Below are 19,682 nucleotides of genomic sequence, written 5' to 3' on the forward strand. Positions count from 1 at the left end.
CAACAGAGATAAAGAAAAGTTGGTACACACCTACAATGGTATCTCATTCAGCCTTAAAAAAGAGAATTCTCCTATTTGCAGTAGCATGGGAGGACCAAGAGGACATTTTGCTAAGTGAAAGAAAACAGTGTCTGTTTCTAAATGCTAATCTCCGCTACATAGAATCTAAAATAGTCAAACTCTTAAGAGTAGAGTTCTAAAATGGTGGTTACCAGAGGCTGGGGGAGAGGGAAATGGACACATTTTGGTCAAGGTATACAAAATTTCAGTTACATAAAATGAGTAAGTTCTGGTGATCTAATGTATACAGCATGGTGACCACAGGTAACGCTACTATACTATACACCTAAAATTTGCTAAGAAGGTTGTTCTCAGTGTTCTTAATGTTCTCACCACACACACAATAAAGGTAACTGTGTGAGGTAACAGGTTGGTAATCATTTCACAATTAATACATGTATCAAATTACCAAGGTATACACTGTATTTTTTTAAAGATTTATTTATTTGTCAGAGAGAGCACAAGCAGGGGGAACAGAAGACAGAGGAAGAAGCAGGCTCCCCAATGAGCAAGGAGCCCTATGCAGGACTCAATCCCAGAATCCTGGGATCATGACCTGAGCCAAAGACAGATGCTTAACCAACTGAGCCACCCAGGCATCTCAAGTTGTATTTATACATACAATAAAAAATAAAAATTAAAAAGCCCAGCTATCTCTTTTTTCCTTGTATGAGATTATTTTTTTAATTACCTGTCAGCTGGTCCTCAGAACTTTTTAAATTTAAATATAACTGGAATATAATGTTACATTAGTTTCAGGTATACAACATAATGCTCTAACCCCTGAGCTATGGAGCCTGATTCAACAACTCTATATGTCATGCTATTCTCACAAGTATACCTACTATCTATAACCACCAATACTATTATAGTATTATTGACTATACTCGCTATGCTATACTGTTCACTAATGTAACTTATTCATATCATACCAGAAACCTATACCTCCCATTTCTCTTCACCCATTTTGCCCATCACTGTACCCTCCTCTCCTCTGGAAACCACCAGTTTGTTCTCTGTATTTGTGGGTCTGTTCCTACTTTTTTTGTTTTTTAGATTCCATGTATATGAAATCACTGTGTTGGTCTTTCTGTAACTTACTTCACTTAACATAAAACCCTCCATGTCCACCCATTGTCACAAATAGCAAGATCTCTATACACACTCACACAGACCTTCTTTATCCACACTTCTATCAATGGACTCTTGGGTCACTTTCATATCTTAAGCTATTGTAAGATACCTGTATCTTTTCAAATTAATGTTTTCTTTTTCTTTGGCTAAACACCCAGTAGTAGAAATACTGAATCAGATGTCATTTCTAATGTTAAATTTTTGAGGAACCTCCATACTATTTTCCACAGTGGCTGCACTAATTTACATTCCTACTACTAAGAGGGTTCTTTTTATTCTACATCCTCACCAACACTTGCTATTTCTTATTTTTTTGATACCAGCCATTCGGACTAGGTGTAAAGTGCTATCTCACTGTGCTTTTGATGTGCATTTCCCTGATTAGTGATGTTGAGCATCTTTTCATCTGTCTATTGGCCACCTACATGTCTTCTTTGGAAAATGTCTCTTATTTGGTGTTTTGGTGCTGTACTGCAGAAGTTCTTCATATATTCTGGATAATAAGCACTTATCAAATATGTCATTTGCAAATATCTTCTCCCATTCAGTAAGGTGGCCTTTTGTTTTGTTGATGGTTTCCTTCACTGTATTAAAACTTTTTATTTTGACATAGTCCCAACAGTTACTTTTGTTTTTGTTCCCTTGCATAAGACACATCTAGAAAAAGGTTGCTAAGGCCTAAGTCAAAGAAATTACTGCCTATGTTTTCTGGTTTCAGGTCTCACATTTAGGTCTTTAGTCCTTTTTTAAAAGATTATATTTATCTTATTATATTTATTTATTATATTTATTATATTTATATTTATTTTTATATTATAATTTTTAAAATTTATTTGACAGAGAACAGGCACACATGCACACAAGCAGGCAGAGCAGCAGGCAAAGGGAAAGGGAGAATCAGACACAGAAAGCCTGATGCAGGATTCTATCCCAGAACCCTGGGATCATGACTTGAGCCAAAGTCAGATGCTTAAGTGACTGAACCACCCAGGAATCCAGTCTGTAGTCCATTTTGAGTTTGTTTTTGTGTAAGGTATAAGAAAGTGGTCCAGTTTAACTTTTTGAATGTAGCTATCTCCAGGGATCTCTTTCAGATGTCAAATATTGCTAAAAGTAATTCTTCCATTAACCACAAAATCTGGCTCTCAGTCAGGAAACCTGACTATGAAAGACTGATAAGCCTCAAGTGTTTTTTGTTTTTGTTTTTATTTATTTGTCAGACAGAGATCACCAGTAGGCAGAGAGGCAGACAGAGAGAGAGGAGGAAGCAGGCTCCCTGCTGAGCAGAGAGCCCAATGTGGGGCTCAATCCCAGGACCCTGCGATCATGACCTGAGCCAAAGGCAGAGGCTTAACCCACTGAGCCACCCAGGTGCCCCAAGCCTAAAGTGTTTTAAGAGGCTTTATTAAAAAACTATTTCCTACCACTGGAATGCTAAAAATATAGCTACTTAGGAGGAGAAGACAACCAGAGAATAGTCAACAATAATTTTATTAGATCAGTTACAAGAATATATTTATAAACTGGAATTTTTCTAAGGCCTCAAGGTATAGAAAATCCATGCTTTATTACAAGATGTGCAATGTGGCTTAAAACTTCAAGATAAATAAAACTGTTTAAAAAAATATCTTTGAGGGACACCTGGGTGGCTCAGTCGGTTGAGCATCTGTCTTCGGCTCAGGGCATGATCCCAGTGTCCTCGGACAGAGTCTATCATTGGGCTTCCTGCTCAGCAGGAGGCCTGCTTCTCCTTCTGCCTGCTCTGCATGCCGCTTCCCCGATCGTGCTCTCTGACAAATAAATAAAATATTTTAAATAAATAAATCTTTGAGGGACACCTGGGTTGCTCAGTCGGTTAAGTGTCTGCCTTTGGCTCAGGTCATGATCCCAGGTGCTGGGATCAAGTCCCATATATCAGGCTCCTTGCTCAATAAGGGAGTGCTTTCTTTCTGACAAATAAATAAGTAAATCTCAAAAAAATAGTAATAATAAAATTTAAATTTAAATTTAAATTTAATTTTAAAAAATCTTTGAGAGGAAAAACATACCAGGAATTATTTTTAGGTTTCTTACAATAAACTCAGAAAATGAAAGCCATAAAAAAAGCTCTTTGTAACTAACACAAACTGCAAAAAATCAGACACACTGTTCTGTTGGAAATAGGAAAGAACTACTCTGCAACCTGCTTTGTATGCACATTTAGAGTCCTTCGTTGACTGGTACATTTAGAATCAATATAAGTTTGAGCAGTCTTTTCTAAGAGCCACTTTAGAAAAGAAAGTTTATAGATCACATCCCACCCCCCAATGAAAATTACTTATTTGAGTATCATTTATATTCTTCTACCAAGTGTACTTACTTGAATAAAAGAATGTCTGTGAGAAAACGGACACTATTTTATGATAACCAGAAAATTATGGCATAATTAAGAAATACCATCCATTTATTCTTTCATCCCTTATGAAACCCATAACCTTCCCAGAGCTGATACACTGAGCTTCCTGAATGACAGCTATGTTTCAGGTACCAGTCTCATCACACACTCTGAGAAACCTTGGTTACTAGAGTTTTTGCACCAGTTCTTATTCCTGTTGACTTAATGTTGTTTAAATACTCTCAGTTGCCAATTTAAAAAATTACGTAGCATTTTACAGTTCAAAGTACAGTCTCATGCATTATTTCATATCACCTTTGACATAATTTCTCTAGATGGAAAAACTGAGGCTCAAGTGAAATGTCTTGCTAAAAATCACATATTTATTCCATCTCACAGTACTAAATTTCTATAGTATGCTAGGCACAAGGGATAATGAAATAAACAAGGAGAGGTACTCACTATATCCCTCAATCTAGTTCAGTGCTCCCAGTCACTTCCAATGGTTAAAAATCCCCTTTCTGAAGAAATTGGGCCATGCATATATTCAATAAATACTTATTAAATGCACACTAAGTGCAATAAAATAAGCTGCACTGGGACCATCAGTGAATAAATAAAATAGTTTTCCTCACTAAGTTCACAATTTTCTTGGAAGAAAACAGATCAAAAATAAATGTATGTATGGCAAGTTCTATGAAAAAAATAAAGCAAGGTAAAAGCAGGGAGAATGATGGAGGCAATGCTATTTTATATAAGGAGATTCAGAGAACTCTGACAAGGTGAAATTTGAGCATAAACCTGAAAAAAGTAAAAAAAGTGACCATGCTGGAAATGTGAAAATTCTAGATGAAAGGAACACCAAACACAAAGGCCTTGAGTTGAAGAAGCACCAACCTTAGGATTTCTGACTGTAACTTACTTTTCAAGCTGTTCCTTACTCAACCAACCAGGCTAGGTCTACCCCAACCCTGAGATCAATCCTCTTATCAGAGTCCAAATAAGAAATTCCAAAAAGAATTCTCTAGCAATTTTTGCTCTCCTTTATCATTCCACCATAGTTCCTTAATCCATTCTCTTTGTGTAAGACTGAAAATTTCCTCATCACTAATATAACAAGTCATGAAGAATACACTGATAAGAACATACACAGAAAAGCTATACCCTCTCTAGTCATTTGGATTGGTAACAGTAATTATTTTATTACTTCTCCTTACCTTCATACCAAAGAAATTACTACAAAGGGAACCACAGTCTTTAATAATTAATTCTAATTTAGGAAACAACTGATTATCAGCAGTTACCCAGTCAGAAAGTGTGTAGGTTTATTGATGATTTAGAGGAGAGACAATATTGTTCTAAGTCAGAAATGGGGGGAAAAGATGCTAACAAAAAAACCTTGCAAACCTATGCATTAACTTATCTTACAACTTTCACTCACATTAAAAGTGAAAATTTGAGCCTCATTTACTATGCAAAAGACACTTCTGTACTACATAAAAGGAGAAAAACAAATCAATCATTCTGTGTTTGTGAGACTGCTTTATTTTCATGTCCATAATCAGAACCTGCCATAGCTCTTTCTGTCTAGCACTGATAACCATTTTATCTCCAAATATTAAGATTTATGTTACATGTTAGTGCAAGAAAAAGCCTGAGTTTCCTTAAAGACAGGTACTTTTTATTCTTCTGCTCCACTTACCTTAGCCCAGTAGCGAAAGGCTAACACCAAGGGAGTAAAGACAGGTTCCAACTTGCCAAGAGCAGCAAGTAAATCAGTCGTGAGGCATGCCATATCATTTCCTGCACTCACTCTACAAAGCAAACCACTGTAAATGAGACAGAAACAAATTTCACTGTACTAATATCTTACAAACCAGAATATTCCAAACTCTATGGCTATCCTTTCTAGTCACCATAATTTTTTTGCATTGTTTTATTATTATGTTCAATTAGCCAGCATATAGTACATCATTAGTTTTTGATGTAGTGGTCAATGATTCATTAGTTGCATATAACACCCAATCCTCATCACCACACATGCTCTCCTTAATCCCTACCATCCGGTTACCCCAATCCCCCATCCCCTCACTTCTGTAACCCTTAGTTTGTTCCTGGAGACCAGGAACATTTTTTTCATGATTTGTCTCAGTAACCATACTTTAATAGCTAGGAAGTAATAATAAAAATAAGACTTTTAATAAACTGAGAGCTTACTGAAAACTATAATCATTTCCATAACTAGAGTTCCATATAGAGATGTTTTAAATACTCATTTGTACTTCACAAATAAATTTCAACCTTACTTAGAACTTAAATTCATCAGAAATCACAAAATTTGTTTTACATCAAAGACATTGATCTCATCAATATTAAGTGGTACAACATATCTTCCCAGTTCATTCTTTTTGCTTTACACAGGGTAAAAAGGAAAAAATAAAATGCTGAACTGACTAGCTATAATTATTGACTCTAATTTTTCCTATCCAAGCTTTCATGGTTTTACTGCTACTTCCAGATTAGAAAGGATGTATGTATTAACCCAGAGGTAATGCTTATATGTAAATGAAAATAGGAGCTACCTTAAGGGGTGACAGAATTATAGTAGAGATATTTTGGTGGCAGGAAGAAGAATGTATCTGAGGTTCCACAAAGAGGTGATTTGATACAATGTGGTTACAAAACAAAAACACAAAAAACACTAGAAGTCAGAATACTTTCATTCCAATTCTGATTTTACTCTAACTGATGTGAATTTGGTCAAATCATTTAGTTCCTCCATGTCTCAATTTTCTAATTAGAAAACAACAAAGTTGAATTAGATCTCCATAGATCCTTCTAACTTGGAATAAGAAAATATAGTACTCTTAAAATTTAAGATATATAGGTTAGTTTTCAATAAAAGAACACTTAATTATTTCTATATTGCTTCCTTGTCTCCCACAATGATCTCAATCAGGATTATTTCAATCTCCGTTTTCACAGGCACATTGTTCTCTCAGTCCTACAGACATCAGACTAGAAAGGCAAGAATAGTCTTCAGTGTCTCATTCAATTTTAGTGACCGAAAAACTAGATTCTAAAAAACTGTGAGCTCCTTAAGAAGAGTGGATATTTCTTATTTATGCTTGTATCCCAACAGCAAAGCAGTACCTAATATACAGTAAATGTTCAATACTGTTGGATGAATGAACTTGAGAAAAAAAAAAGTTTTGCCTTACTGTGTCTTGTTTTTAACTGGTAATTCTATTTCTTGTTCACAAGCTTTTAGCAAGCTTTTGTTTTTAATAAATGGAAACTAGGTTAGTTATATTAATCCAAAGAAAAATCTAAAATAAAATTTTCTGTCTTGGAAATGTTCACTATATACTCGGTTATTGTTATTTCGAAAAATATTTTCTATTCATTGTTACCAACCTTTTCCGATCTTTGCATACCACAACAGGAACTTTGGCATGAAAATCAGATTCCACATCTATATATAATACTAATAAGGGAAAAAAAAATAAACCAAGTAAGATGATGTCAACATCTCTCAAATATTTACTCTATGGTAAACACTAAGCAGTAGCATACTTCTAAAAATCACTCACATTGCTTCTGTGATAATATTCACTTCTCATTATTAGCATCAAACCAACAGAATCCCTTACCTCTCTTGGTGTCATTTGCTGTATATCACAAACCACAGGCATAGTCCAAAATATTGTCCAAAAATTATAATCACCTTAAGAAGAAAGAACTTAACATCTCTAAAAGTTTGAATATTTCCTAGTAAGTATACAATCTAGTCAGTTATTAAACCTTCAAAAATATAGCAAACAACAAATACCACTTACTTCTACTTCCGAAGAAGTCATGAAATGAGAATCTACAATTCTCTGACAACTTAGTTCTTTTAAATTATTTATGCAAGTAAAAGACTAACTCTGCTGGCCTCATTTCCTGTTAATATATGAAAGGTCTGTCAAATCAAAGCTCTTAAGGAAGAAGAGGGTAAAGCATACTTCCACTCTGAAGTCTTTCTCTACAACTCCCAGGTAGGTTACCATGTCATAAATATTTAGTCTAATAAAAATAGATGTTTTAATACTATTTTATTTGAGGTTTAAAGAATATCTAACAAGTAGTACTTATTGGAATTACTAACTTATAAAAAAAATTATCTGCTGAAGACTTATATACCAGGAATTATATTATGCATAGTGGATAAAATAATGAATGAGACACAAGGAGCTCAATTAAGGGTTTAGAAAACAAATCTATAAACAACTCAATCCTGTAGATGACAGGACAGAAGTCTTAAAGGAGTACAATGAAGGCATAAAGGCAGTTGAGTAGTATTCCACTGTGTGTATATATATATACCACATCTTCTTAATCCTTTCATTGGGCACATGATGTAATGAGCACTATGAGACTGATGAATCACTGAACTCTACCTCTAAAACAAATAATATACTGTATCTTAATTGAATTTAGATTAAAAAATAAACTAAAAAAATTTTAAAAAGAAAAAAAGCAATAATAATCTTTTTTATCAAACTAAATTTTGTAAGCCTATGTTACGTGACTTAAGATGTATTTAAGTCATGTATATAAAACACATGTACAAGATGCCTCAGTGGCTCAATTAAGCATCTGCCTTCGTCTCAGGTCATGATCCCAGAGACCTAGAATCAAGTCCCATGTCCAGCTCTTTGCTCAGCAGGAAGCCTGCTTCTCCCTCTGCTTGCCATACCCCCTGCTTGTGTTCTCCCTCTCAACCTCCCTCTCTGATAAATAAAATCTTTAAAAAATAAATAAAATACATTTGCTAAGTTGATATTATCCACTGATTCTAAAGAAGTAAAAGCTCTATGTATACCTCTTATCTGTAATATGCTTCAGAGTTTTTGTGCAATAACAAACAAATACTAAGAAAGAAAATGATACTAAAAATCCCTTTACAACATTAACTGGACCAAATAAAATGTTTTGAGCACAAAAACAAAAACCCAACCAACCAACAAACAAACAAAACCTAAGGAAAACAAGCAACAAGAAGCTAACAATAAAAAACTGACAGGGGATGAGGCACCTGGGTGGCTCAGTGGGTTAAAGAGTCTGCCTTCGGCTCGGATCATGATCCCAAGGTCCTGGGATCAAGCCCCGCATCAGGTCAGCAGGGAGCCTGCTTCCCTTCCTCTCTCTCTCTCTGCCTGCCTTTCTGCCTATCTGTGATCTCTGTCAAATAAATAAATAAAATCTTAAAAAGACAAAAACTGATGGCGAGGGGGACGGGAAAGAGAGGAAGAGAGAAAGAAAGTTTAAAACCATGAAGTCAATGACACATAAGACTAAGATCAATAAGCTGTCTCTCCTAAGCCAAAATGCAAATATTTTTTTAAGATTTTATTTATTTATTTGATAGAGAGACAGTGAGAGAGGGAACACAAGCAGGGGGAGTGGGAGAGGGAGCAGCCCGGCCTCCCGCTGAGCAGGGAGCCACGTGTGGAGTTTGATGACAATCTTCTCATCAAAAGGATAGTAAAAAATATATATGCATATATAGCCATTTTACAGATGAGGAAACTGAAATATTAACACTTAAATAATCTGCCAAAAGATACAACCAATAAGCGGCAGAACTAAAATTTGAGGCCAGAAAGTCTGGTTCCAGATCCTCAGCTCTTAAGCATTTACTTTTAACAAGAAAAGCAGTAAATAAAAAACAAAATAATATTCCATATTGTACCACAAAACCTATGACCTGGTTTAAGACAGGCATAATTTTAAAAAATTTTACTTTAAGAAGTATTTTTACCTATATGAATGTTCATTTTACACCAGAAACAATCCAAACGGAAAAGGCAGATATGAAAAACTTTAAAAAAAAATTTTTTTTAAGATTTTACTTGGACTTGGGAAGATGGCAGAGAAGTAGCAGGCTGAGGCTACATCAGGTAGCAGGAAATCAGCTAGATAGCTTATCTAAACATTGCAAACACCTACAAATCCAATGGGAGATTGAAGAGAAGAAGAACAGCAATTTTAAAAATAAAATCAACCACTTTCTGAAAGGCAGGATTGGCGGAGAAGTGAATCCAAAGCCACGGGAAGATAGACCGTGGGGGGAGGGGCCGGCTCCCGGCAAGCAGCAGAGCAACGGAGCACAAAATCGAGAGTTTTAAAAGTCTGTTCAGCTGAGGGACATCGCTCCAGAGGCTAAACCGGGGTGAAGCCCACGCGGGGTCAGCATGGCCCCAGGTCTCGCAGGGTCACAGAAGGATCAGGGGTGTCTGAGTGTTAGAGAGCTTGCAAGTATTAGAAGAGGGAAGCCGGCTACAGAGACAGAGCTAAGGAGTGAGCTCTCAGCTCGGGGTTACCTTGAACTGGTCGCAGCCTGGGTGAGCTCAGAGCACGGCCGGAGGCCAGGGAGACTGGAGTTATTGGGCACTATTCTCTGAGGGCGCACTGAGGAGTGGGGCCTCGAGCTCTCGGCTCCTCTGGGCCAGAGACTGGGGGGCCACCATTTTCATTCCCATCTTCCTGAAATCTACGGAAAGCGAACCTGAGCAGATTACTCAGCCCAGGCCCTGGTAAGGGCAGTGCAATTTCGCCTGGGGCAAAGACACTTGAGAATCACTACAACACGCCCCTCCCCCAGAAGATCAACAAGAAATCCAGCCAGGACCACGTTCAGCTACCAAGGAGTGCAAGTTTAATACCAAGGAGAGCGGCGGAATTCCAGAGAAGGAGAAAGCAAAGCACTGAACTCATGGCTTTCTCCCTATGATTCATTAGTCTTGCAGTTAATTTAATTTGTTTTTTTTTTTCAATTATTTTTTTCTTCTTCTGCTAAATTTTTTTTTACCTTTTACCCTTTTCTTTTATAACATTTTTTAACTAGTTAATCTAATATATATATATTTTGTTCCTTTTTATATTTTTTCTTTATTCGTTTTCTTATTTTAATTGTTTCTTTTTTTTTCTGAACCTCTTTTTATCCCCTTTCTTCTCCCCACCCCCACGATTTGGGGTCTCTTCTGATTTGGTTAAAGCATATTTTCCTGGGGTCTTTGTCACCCTTTTAGTATTTTACTTGCTCCTTCATATACTGTTATCTGGACAAAATGACAAGGCGGAAAACTTCACCACAAAAAAAAGAACAAGAGGCAGTACCGAAGGCTACGGACCTAATCAATACAGACATTGGTAATATGTCAGATCTAGAGTTCAGAATGACGATTCTCAAGGTTCTAGCTGGGCTCGAAAAAGGCAAGGAAGGAAGATATCTCTTTTATATCTCTCAGGAGATATAAAAGCCCTTTCTGGAGAAATAAAAGAACTAAAATCTAAACAAGTTGAAATCAAAAAAGCTATTAATGAGGTGCAATAAAAAATGGAGGCTCTCACTGCTAGGATAAATGAGACAGAAGAAAGAATTAGTGATATAGAATACCAAATGCCAGAGAATAAAGAAGCTGAGCAAAAGAGGGACAAAAAGCTACTGGACCACGAGGGGAGAATTCGAGAGATAAGTGACACCATAAGACGAAACAATATTAGAATAATTGGGATTCCAGAAGAAGAGAGAGGGGAGCAGAAGGTATATTTGACAGAATTATTGGAGAGAATTTCCCTAATATGGCAAAGGGAACAAGCATCAAAATCCAGGAGGCGCAGAGAACCGCCCTCAAAATCAACAAGAATAGGTCCACACCCCATCACCTATTAGTAAAATTTACAAGTCTTAGTGACAAAGAGAAAATCCTGAAAACAGCCTGGGAAAAGAAGTCTGTAACATACAATGGTAAAAATATTACATTAGCAGCAGACTTATCCACAGAGACCTGGAAGGCCAGAAAGAACTGGCATGATATAATAAGAGCACTAAAAGAGAAAAACATGCAGCCAAGAATACTATATCCAGCTAAGCTATCATTCGAAATAGGAGGAGAGATAAAAAGCTTCCAGGACAAACAAAAACTGAAAGAATTTGCAAACACCAAACCAGCTCTACAGGAAATATTGAAAGGGGTCCTCTAAGCAAAGAGAGAGCCTAAAAGTAGTAGATCAGAAAGGAACAGAGACAATACACAGTAAGAGTCACCTTACAGGCAATACAATGGCACTAAATTCATATCTCTCAATAGTTCCCCTGAATGTGAATGGGCTAAATGCCCCAATCAAAAGACACAGGGTATCAGAATGGATAAAAAAACAAAACCCATCTATATGTTGCCTACAAGAAACTCATTTCAGACCCAAAGACACCTCCAGATTTAAAGTGAGGGGGTGGAAAACAATTTACCATGCTAATGGACATCAGAAGAAAGCAGGGGTGGCAATCCTTATATCAGATCAATTAGATTTTAAGCCAAAGACTATAAGAGATGAGGAAGGATGCTATATCATACTCAAAGGATCTGTCCAACAAGAAGATCTAACAATTTTAAATAGCTATGCCCCTAACATGGGAGCAGCCAACTATATAAACCAATTAATAACAAAATCAAAGAAACACATCGATAATAATACAATAATAGTAAGGGACTTTAACACTCCCCTCACTGAAATGGACAGATCATCCAAGCAAAAGATCAAAAAGGAAATAAAGGCCTTAAATCACACACTGAACCAGATGGACATCCCAGATATATTCAGAACATTTCATCCCAAAGCAACAGAATACCCATTCTTCTCCAGTGCACATGGGACATTCTCCAGAATAGATCACATCCTGGGTCCTAAATCAGGTCTCAACCGGTATCAAAAGATTGGGATCATTCTCTGCATATTTTCAGACCACAATGCTCTGAAGCCAGAACTCAATCACAAGGGGAAATTTGGAAAGAACCCAAATACATGGAGACTAAACAGCATCCTTCTAAAGAATGAATGGGTCAACCAGGAAATTAAAGAAGAATTGAAAAAATTCATGGAACAAATGATAATGAAAACACAACGGTTCAAAATCTGTGGGACACAGCAAAGGCAGTCCTGAGAGGGAAATATATAGCGGTACAAGCCTTTCTCAAGAAACAGGAAAGGTCTCAGTTACACAACCTAACCCTACACCTAAAGGAGCTGGAGAAAGAACAAGAAAGAAACCCTAAACCCAGCAGGAGAAGAGAAATCATGAAGATCAGAGCAGAAATCAATGAAATAGAAGCCAAAAAAACAACAGAACAAATCAACGAAACTAGAAGCTGGTTCTTTGAAAGAATTAATAAAATTGATAAACCCCTGGCCAGACTTATCAAAAAGAAAAGAGAAAGGACCCAAATAAATAAAATCATGAATGAAAGAGGAGAGATCACAACTAACACCAAAGAAATACAAACAATTATAAGAACATACTATGAGCAACTCTACGCCAACAAATTTGACAATCTGGAAGAAATGGATGCATTCCTAGAAACATATAAACTACCTCAACTGAACCAGGAAGAAATAGAAAGCCTGAACAGACCCATAACCAGTAAGGAGATTGAAACAGTCATCAAAAATCTCCAAACAGGGCGCCTGGGTGGCTCAGTGGGTTAAGCCGCTGCCTTCGGCTCAGGTCATGATCTCAGGGTCCTGGGATCGAGTCCCGCATCGGGCTCTCTGCTCAGCAGAGAGCCTGCTTCCCTCTCTCTCTCTCTCTCTGCCTGCCTCTCCATCTACGTGTGATTTCTCTCTGTCAAATAAATAAATAAAATCTTTAAAAAAAAAAAAAAAATCTCCAAACAAACAAAAGCCCAGGGGCAGACAGCTTCCCGAGGGAATTCTACCAAACATTTAAAGAAGAACTAATTCCTATTCTCCTGAAACTGTTCCAAAAAATAGAAATGGAAGGAAAACTTCCCAACTCATTTTATGAGGCCAGCATCACCCTGATCCCAAAACCAGACAAGGTTTTGAAAACCATCAAAAAAGAGAGCTATAGACCAATATCCTTGATGAACACAGATGCGAAAATTCTCACCAAAATACTAGCCAACAGGATTCAACAGTACATTAAAAGGATTATTCACCACGACCAAGTAGGATTTATTCCAGGGTTTCAAGGTTGGTTCAACATCCGCAAATCAATCAATGTGATACAACACATCAATAAAAGAAAGAACAAGAACCATATGATACTCTCAATAGATGCTGAAAAAGCATTTGACAAAGTACAGCATCCCTTCCTGATCAAAACTCTTCAAAGCGTAGGGATAGAGGGCACATACCTCAATATTATCAAAGCCATTTATGAAAAACCCACCGCAAATATCATTCTCAATGGAGATAAACTGAAAACTTTTCCGCTAAGGTCAGGAACATGGCAGGGATGTCCATTATCACCACTGCTATTCAACATAGTACTAGAAGTCCTAGCCTCAGCAATCAGACAAAAAAAGAAATTAAAGGCATCCAAATCAGTAAAGAAGAAGTCAAACTATCACTCTTTGCAGATGATATGATACTATATGTGGAAAACCCAAAAGACTCCACTCCAAAACTGCTAGAACTTGTACAGGAATTCAGTAAAATGTCAGGATATAAAATCAATGCTCGGAAATCAGTTGCATTTCTCTACACCAACAACAAGACAGAAGAAAGAGAAATGAAGGAGTCAATCCCATTTACAATTGCACCCAAAACCATAAGATAGCTAGGAATAAACCTAACCAAAGAGGCACAGAATCTATACTCAGAAAACTATAAAGTACTCATGAAAGAATTGAGAAAGACACAAAGAAAAGGAAAAATGTTCCATGCTCCTGGATTGGAAGAATAAATATTGTGAAAATTTCTATGCTACCTAAAGCAATCTACATTTAATGCAATTCCTATCAAAGTACCATCCATCTTTTTCAAAGAAATGGAACAAATAATCCTAAAATTTATATGGAACCAGAAAAGACCTCGAATAGCCAAAGGAATTTTGAAAAAGAAAGCCAAAGTTGGTGGCATCACAATTCCGGACTTCAAGCTCTATTACAAAGCTGTCATCATCAAGACAGCATGGTACTGGCACAAAAACAGATACACAGAACAATGGAACAGAAAGAAAGCCCAGAAATAGACCCTCATCTCTATGGTAACTAATCTTCGACAAAGCAGGAAAGAATGTCCAATGGAAAAAAGACAGTCTCTTCAACAAATGGTGTTGGGAAAATTGGACAGCCACATGCAGAAAAATGAAATTGGACCATTTCCTTACACCATACACGGAAACAGACTCAAAATGGATAAAGGACCTCAATGTGAGAAAGGAATCCATCAAAATCCTTGAGGAGAACACAGGAAGCAACCTGTTCGACCTCAGCCGCAGCAACATCTTCCTAGGAACATCGCCAAAGGCAAGGAAAGCAAAGACAAAAATGAACTATTGGGATTTCGTCAAGATCAAAAACTTTTGCACAGCAAAGGAAACAGTTAACAAAACCAAAAGACAACTGACAGAATGGGAGAAGATATTTGCAAATGACATATCAGATAAAGGACTAGTGTCCAAAATCTATAAAGAACTTAGCAAACTCAACACCCAAAGAACAAATAATCCAATCAAGAAATGGGCAGAAGACATGAACAGACATTTCTGCAAAGAAGACATCCAGATGGCCAACAGACAAATGAAAAAGTGCTCCACATCACTTGGCATCAGGGAAATACAAATCAAAACCACAATGAGATATCACCTCACACCAGTCAGAATGGCTAAAATTAACAAGTCAGGAAATGACAGATGCTGCCGAGGATATGGAGAAAGGGGAACCCTCTTACACTGTTGGTGGGAATGCAAGTTGGTGCAAGCACTCTGGAAAACAGCATGGAGGTTCCTCAAAATGTTGAAAATAGAACTACCCTATGACCCAGCCACTGCACTACTGGCTATTTACCCTAAAGATACAAACATAGTGATCCGAAGGGGCACGTGCACCCGAATATTTATAGCAGCAATGTCTACAATAGCCAAACTATGGAAAGAACCTAGATGTCCATCAACAGATGAATGGATAAAGAAGATGTAGTATATATACACAATGGAATACTATGCTGCCTTCAAAAGAAATTAAATCTTGCCATTTGCGACGACGTGGATGGAACTAGAGGGTATCATGCTTAGCGAAATAAGTCAAGCGGAGAAAGACAACTATCATATGATCTGCCTGATATGAGGAAGTAGAGATGCAACATGGGAGGTTAAGGGGTAGGAGAAGAATGAAGGAAACAAGATGGGATTGGGAGGGAGACAACCCATAAGTTACTCTTAATCTCACAAAACAAATTGAGGGTTGCTGGGGAGAGGGGGTTTGGGAGAGGGGGATAGGGTTATTGACACTGGGGAGGGTATGTACTATGGTGAGTGCTGTGAAGTGTATAAACCTGGCGATTCACAGCCTGTACCCCTGGGGATAAAAATACATTATATGTTCATAAAAAATAGAAAATTTTAAAAGAGGGCACCTGGGTGGCTCAGTGGGTTAAGCCGCTGCCTTCAGCTCAGGTCATGATCTCCGGGTCCTGGGATCAAGTCCCGCATCGGGCTCTCTGCTCATCGGGGAGCCTGCTTCCCTCTCCATCTCTCTCTGCCTGCCTCTCTGCCTATTTGTGATCTCTGTCTGTCAAATAAATAAATAAAATCTTTAAAAAAAAATTTTTTTTAAGAAAATTTTAAAAGACAAAATAAAATAGATCAAAAAAAAAAAAGATTTTATTTATTTATTTGACAGAGAGAGATCACAAGTAGGCAGAGAGAGAGGAGGAAGCAGGCTCCCCACTGAGCAGAGAGACTGATGCGGGCTCGATCCCACAACCCTGGGATCATGACCTGAGCCAAAGGCAGAGACTTAACCCACTGAGCCACCCAGGTGCCCCCAGATATGAAAAACTTTTGATAGGTATGATTTGGTTGATGGAACTATAAATGATTAGTTTAATATTAAGTGGGGGGAGGGGATAATTACTCAGTGCATGCACATATTTTTTTTCCCTATGTCCCTCCCTAAATCATCCTTCATCAAATGGCCTCCTACTGATTATAGGTTTTCTGTCTACACAAGAAATGCCCGTAATATTCAAAGCTAACATTTTTAAATTACCCAAAAGGCAGTACTTTTTTTTTTTTTTAAGATTTTATTTATTTATTTGACAGAGAGAGATCACAAGTAGGCAGAGAGGCAGGCCGAGAGAGCAGAAGGGAAGCAGGCTCCCCACTGAGCAGAGAGCCCGATGTGGGGCTCGATCCCAGGACTTTGGGATCATGACCCGAGCCGAAGGCAGAGGCTTAACCCACTGAGCCACCCAGGTGCCCCAAGGCAGTACTTTTTTACATATCAGTTTTAAATATACTTTTGATCTAATGACATATAAATTTTGTAGCACACCTACTCAACAAATATAAAACTTTATGTAATATAATGACTCAAATATGCTATGAGTGTTATTTGAACTTGGTTAGTCATATATAAATAATACATTGCATGCACCCTTAAAGAATTTTCTTTAGAAAGACAAATTAAAAAAGAAACTCACCACTTTTTTTTAAAATCCCAAGCACTTGTATCAGAAGATCTGGATGATTCATCTAAAAGATTTCAAATTAAATCAATATACTACTTTCATAGTTCAAATTGCATACTTTAGGGAGAACTCAATTTCATTAAATATTTAAATAAAATCATGCTCTGTATCTTAAAATAACGAAAAAAGAATGGAGTTTTATATTAACAAATATTGTTCATGGCAGTAGAATCTAATAAATAATGGAGTACTATTATTCCATCTTAGAATGAGAAAAGATTCTGGAATTTCACAGTAAAACAAATGGAAAAGAAATTAGTTTACCAAATAATTGTTAAAGAGAAGTTGTTGAGATAGGAAATTTAAGAGATACTGTTACTGGCAGCATGGTCAAAAGGCATAGATTAAATACTACTTTAACAAGCTTGTCAAATTCTTAGTGTTATATGTACTTTGCAGCTATTTTTAACTATTTAACAATCACATGCTAATTTTAAGTAAATGACTGTATCAGATGAAAATTAAAACATCAAATTTTCACCTAAATCAAACCACTTTGAGTATCATTCAAAAAAAATCAGTAACACACATCAACCGATCATTTTAAATGTCTCATACATCAATAAATAAGTAGTATTATTTGTGCTAGTTACTACTTATTTAAAAAGTACCCATGATGTACCACACACTACCCAAAAATGCCTGGTATACAGCATGTCATGTAATAAAAAGTTATTATCCCCGTTTTGTAAATTAAAAAACTGAGTCTCAGAAAGTAACTGCCTTGTTGCAGCCAAGATTTGAACACAGATGTATGATTTCAAAACTCTTTTCACTTTCTATACTGCTTACAAGCAATAACTATTCAACAAAATCAAACATGTATAAGCATTTTCATTTTTTACTGTATTCCTCTGCTTTCCTTTTCCTCTCCCTTATTTCTTTATTCCACCTATGTCTAACACCTAATAGTTTCCAAAAGCAACCTTTAATTATGACAGTAACACTCTACAAACCAGTATTCCAGTCCCCCAAAATACCAAGTACTAGTTAAGAATCACATAGAAGGGACGCCTGGATGGCTCAGTTGGTTAAACAGCTGTCTTCGGCTCAGGTCATGATCCCAGTGTCCTGGGATCGAGTCCCACATTGGGCTCCTTGCTCAGCAGGGAGCCTGCTTCTCCCTCAGCCTCTGCCTGCCATTCTGTCTGCCTGTGCTCGCTCTCTCCCCCTCTCTCTCTGAAGAATAAATAAAATCTTAAAAAAAAAAAAAAAAAAAAAGAATCACATAGAAAAAGATTTTTCTAATTACTTACCCTGGGAGGAAATTTTATATCTATATTAACATCACTATTTTTCAGAGCAAACTTAGTCAGAGATGAGCCATACAACCTAAGTGAACACTCTGGAAATAAAGGAAAAAATATCAAAGCATGAAATAGAGTACAAATGGGAAAATTTTTAAAACAATGGTAGGAAAAATGCATATATTTTAATTTCATGTCTTCCAATTCTAGTTACAACATTTAGAGAAGAATGACATCCTTTCTAATTGATCTAACAAGATAATAAAAATGTTTCTCGATTATGAGGGTCAGGGACAAAGATGGAAGAAATTACTTATAAAAGTCCAGTGTTTAAACAAAATTTTAGAACAGTTCATTTAGGAATGACCAGACGTATGTTTAACATTTAATATTTAACAGTAAAGAATGTACTAACCTAGGTACAGCTACTGTCATAAACTACATTTATTTATTTTTAGATATTTATATTTACGTAAGAGCACTAAAACAGTAAAGGGATCACAGACATTCAATGCCAACATTCTTTAAAAATTCAAACAGAAGCCTAATCACTTGAACAAAAAAACAAAATCCTGGGGCGCCTGGGTGGCTCAGTGGGTTAAAGCCTCTGCCTTCGACTCAGGTCATGATCTCAGCATCCTGGGATCGAGCCCCACATTGGGATCTCTCTGCTCAGTGGGGAACCTGCTTCCTCCTCTCTCTCTCTCTCTGCCTGCCTTTCTACCTACTTGTGAACTCTGTCAAATAAATAAAATATTTTTAAAAAATTAAAAAAAAAACACAAAATCCTGTAGTTCTGAAGAAATTCACAGACCAAAATATATAGGAATAGTAACATACAACCTACATCTTTTTCGGACAGTCGAATATATTATTTCAAAAATTTTTAAAGGTTCTCACCAGAGGGCAAGTTGAAAAATAACATGATTGGAACTACTGGGGCAGGCAGGTGCAGTTTCTTAGAAAATGTGAGCTCATACTCATTTGTATATATAAAAGTCTACTTTTCAAGTTCACAAAACATCTGAATGTCACTGAAGTCATTAAAATCATAAAAATTTCATTTCTATTTTTAAGATAGAAATTTTTAGGCATCTTTTTTAGGTATCTTAAGTTATTTAAATAATCACTATACCCTACATGGGGCTTTAACCCACAACCCCAACATCAAGAGGCACACGTTCTTTCAACCGAGCCAGCTAGGTGCCCCAATACTAAATTACTTCTGCATATAATTTAAATTAGTATTCAATTTTTTAATAGAAAACCACATTATAACATTATGAAATAAGAAAGAGAAATGAAAATATCTTCCATTTCCAAAT

General features: G+C 36.6%; 1 protein-coding gene across 13 annotated transcripts in view; it reads right to left on the reverse strand.

The window, feature by feature from the left end:
- The window catches only part of TUT4 (terminal uridylyl transferase 4), a 133,621-nt gene that overhangs the window by 56,177 nt on the left and 57,762 nt on the right, over positions 1-19,682 (reverse strand). For all 13 annotated transcript variants that reach the window (XR_009345211.1, XR_009345210.1, XM_059136639.1 and 10 more), the window contains exons 6-9: positions 18,367-18,455; positions 17,063-17,114; positions 6,986-7,055; positions 5,271-5,397 (exon numbers count right to left, since the gene is read on the reverse strand). Coding sequence is in view for 11 of the 13 variants with exons in the window: in XM_059136639.1 (XP_058992622.1) it covers positions 5,271-5,397; positions 6,986-7,055; positions 17,063-17,114; positions 18,367-18,455 (338 nt within the window). In the remaining 2 variants the exon portion in view is untranslated. The remainder of the gene's footprint in view (positions 1-5,270; positions 5,398-6,985; positions 7,056-17,062; positions 17,115-18,366; positions 18,456-19,682) is intronic.

The sequence above is a fragment of the Mustela lutreola genome, chromosome 10 (genome assembly GCF_030435805.1).
Source record: "Mustela lutreola isolate mMusLut2 chromosome 10, mMusLut2.pri, whole genome shotgun sequence".
Lineage (NCBI taxonomy): Eukaryota > Metazoa > Chordata > Mammalia > Carnivora > Mustelidae > Mustela > Mustela lutreola.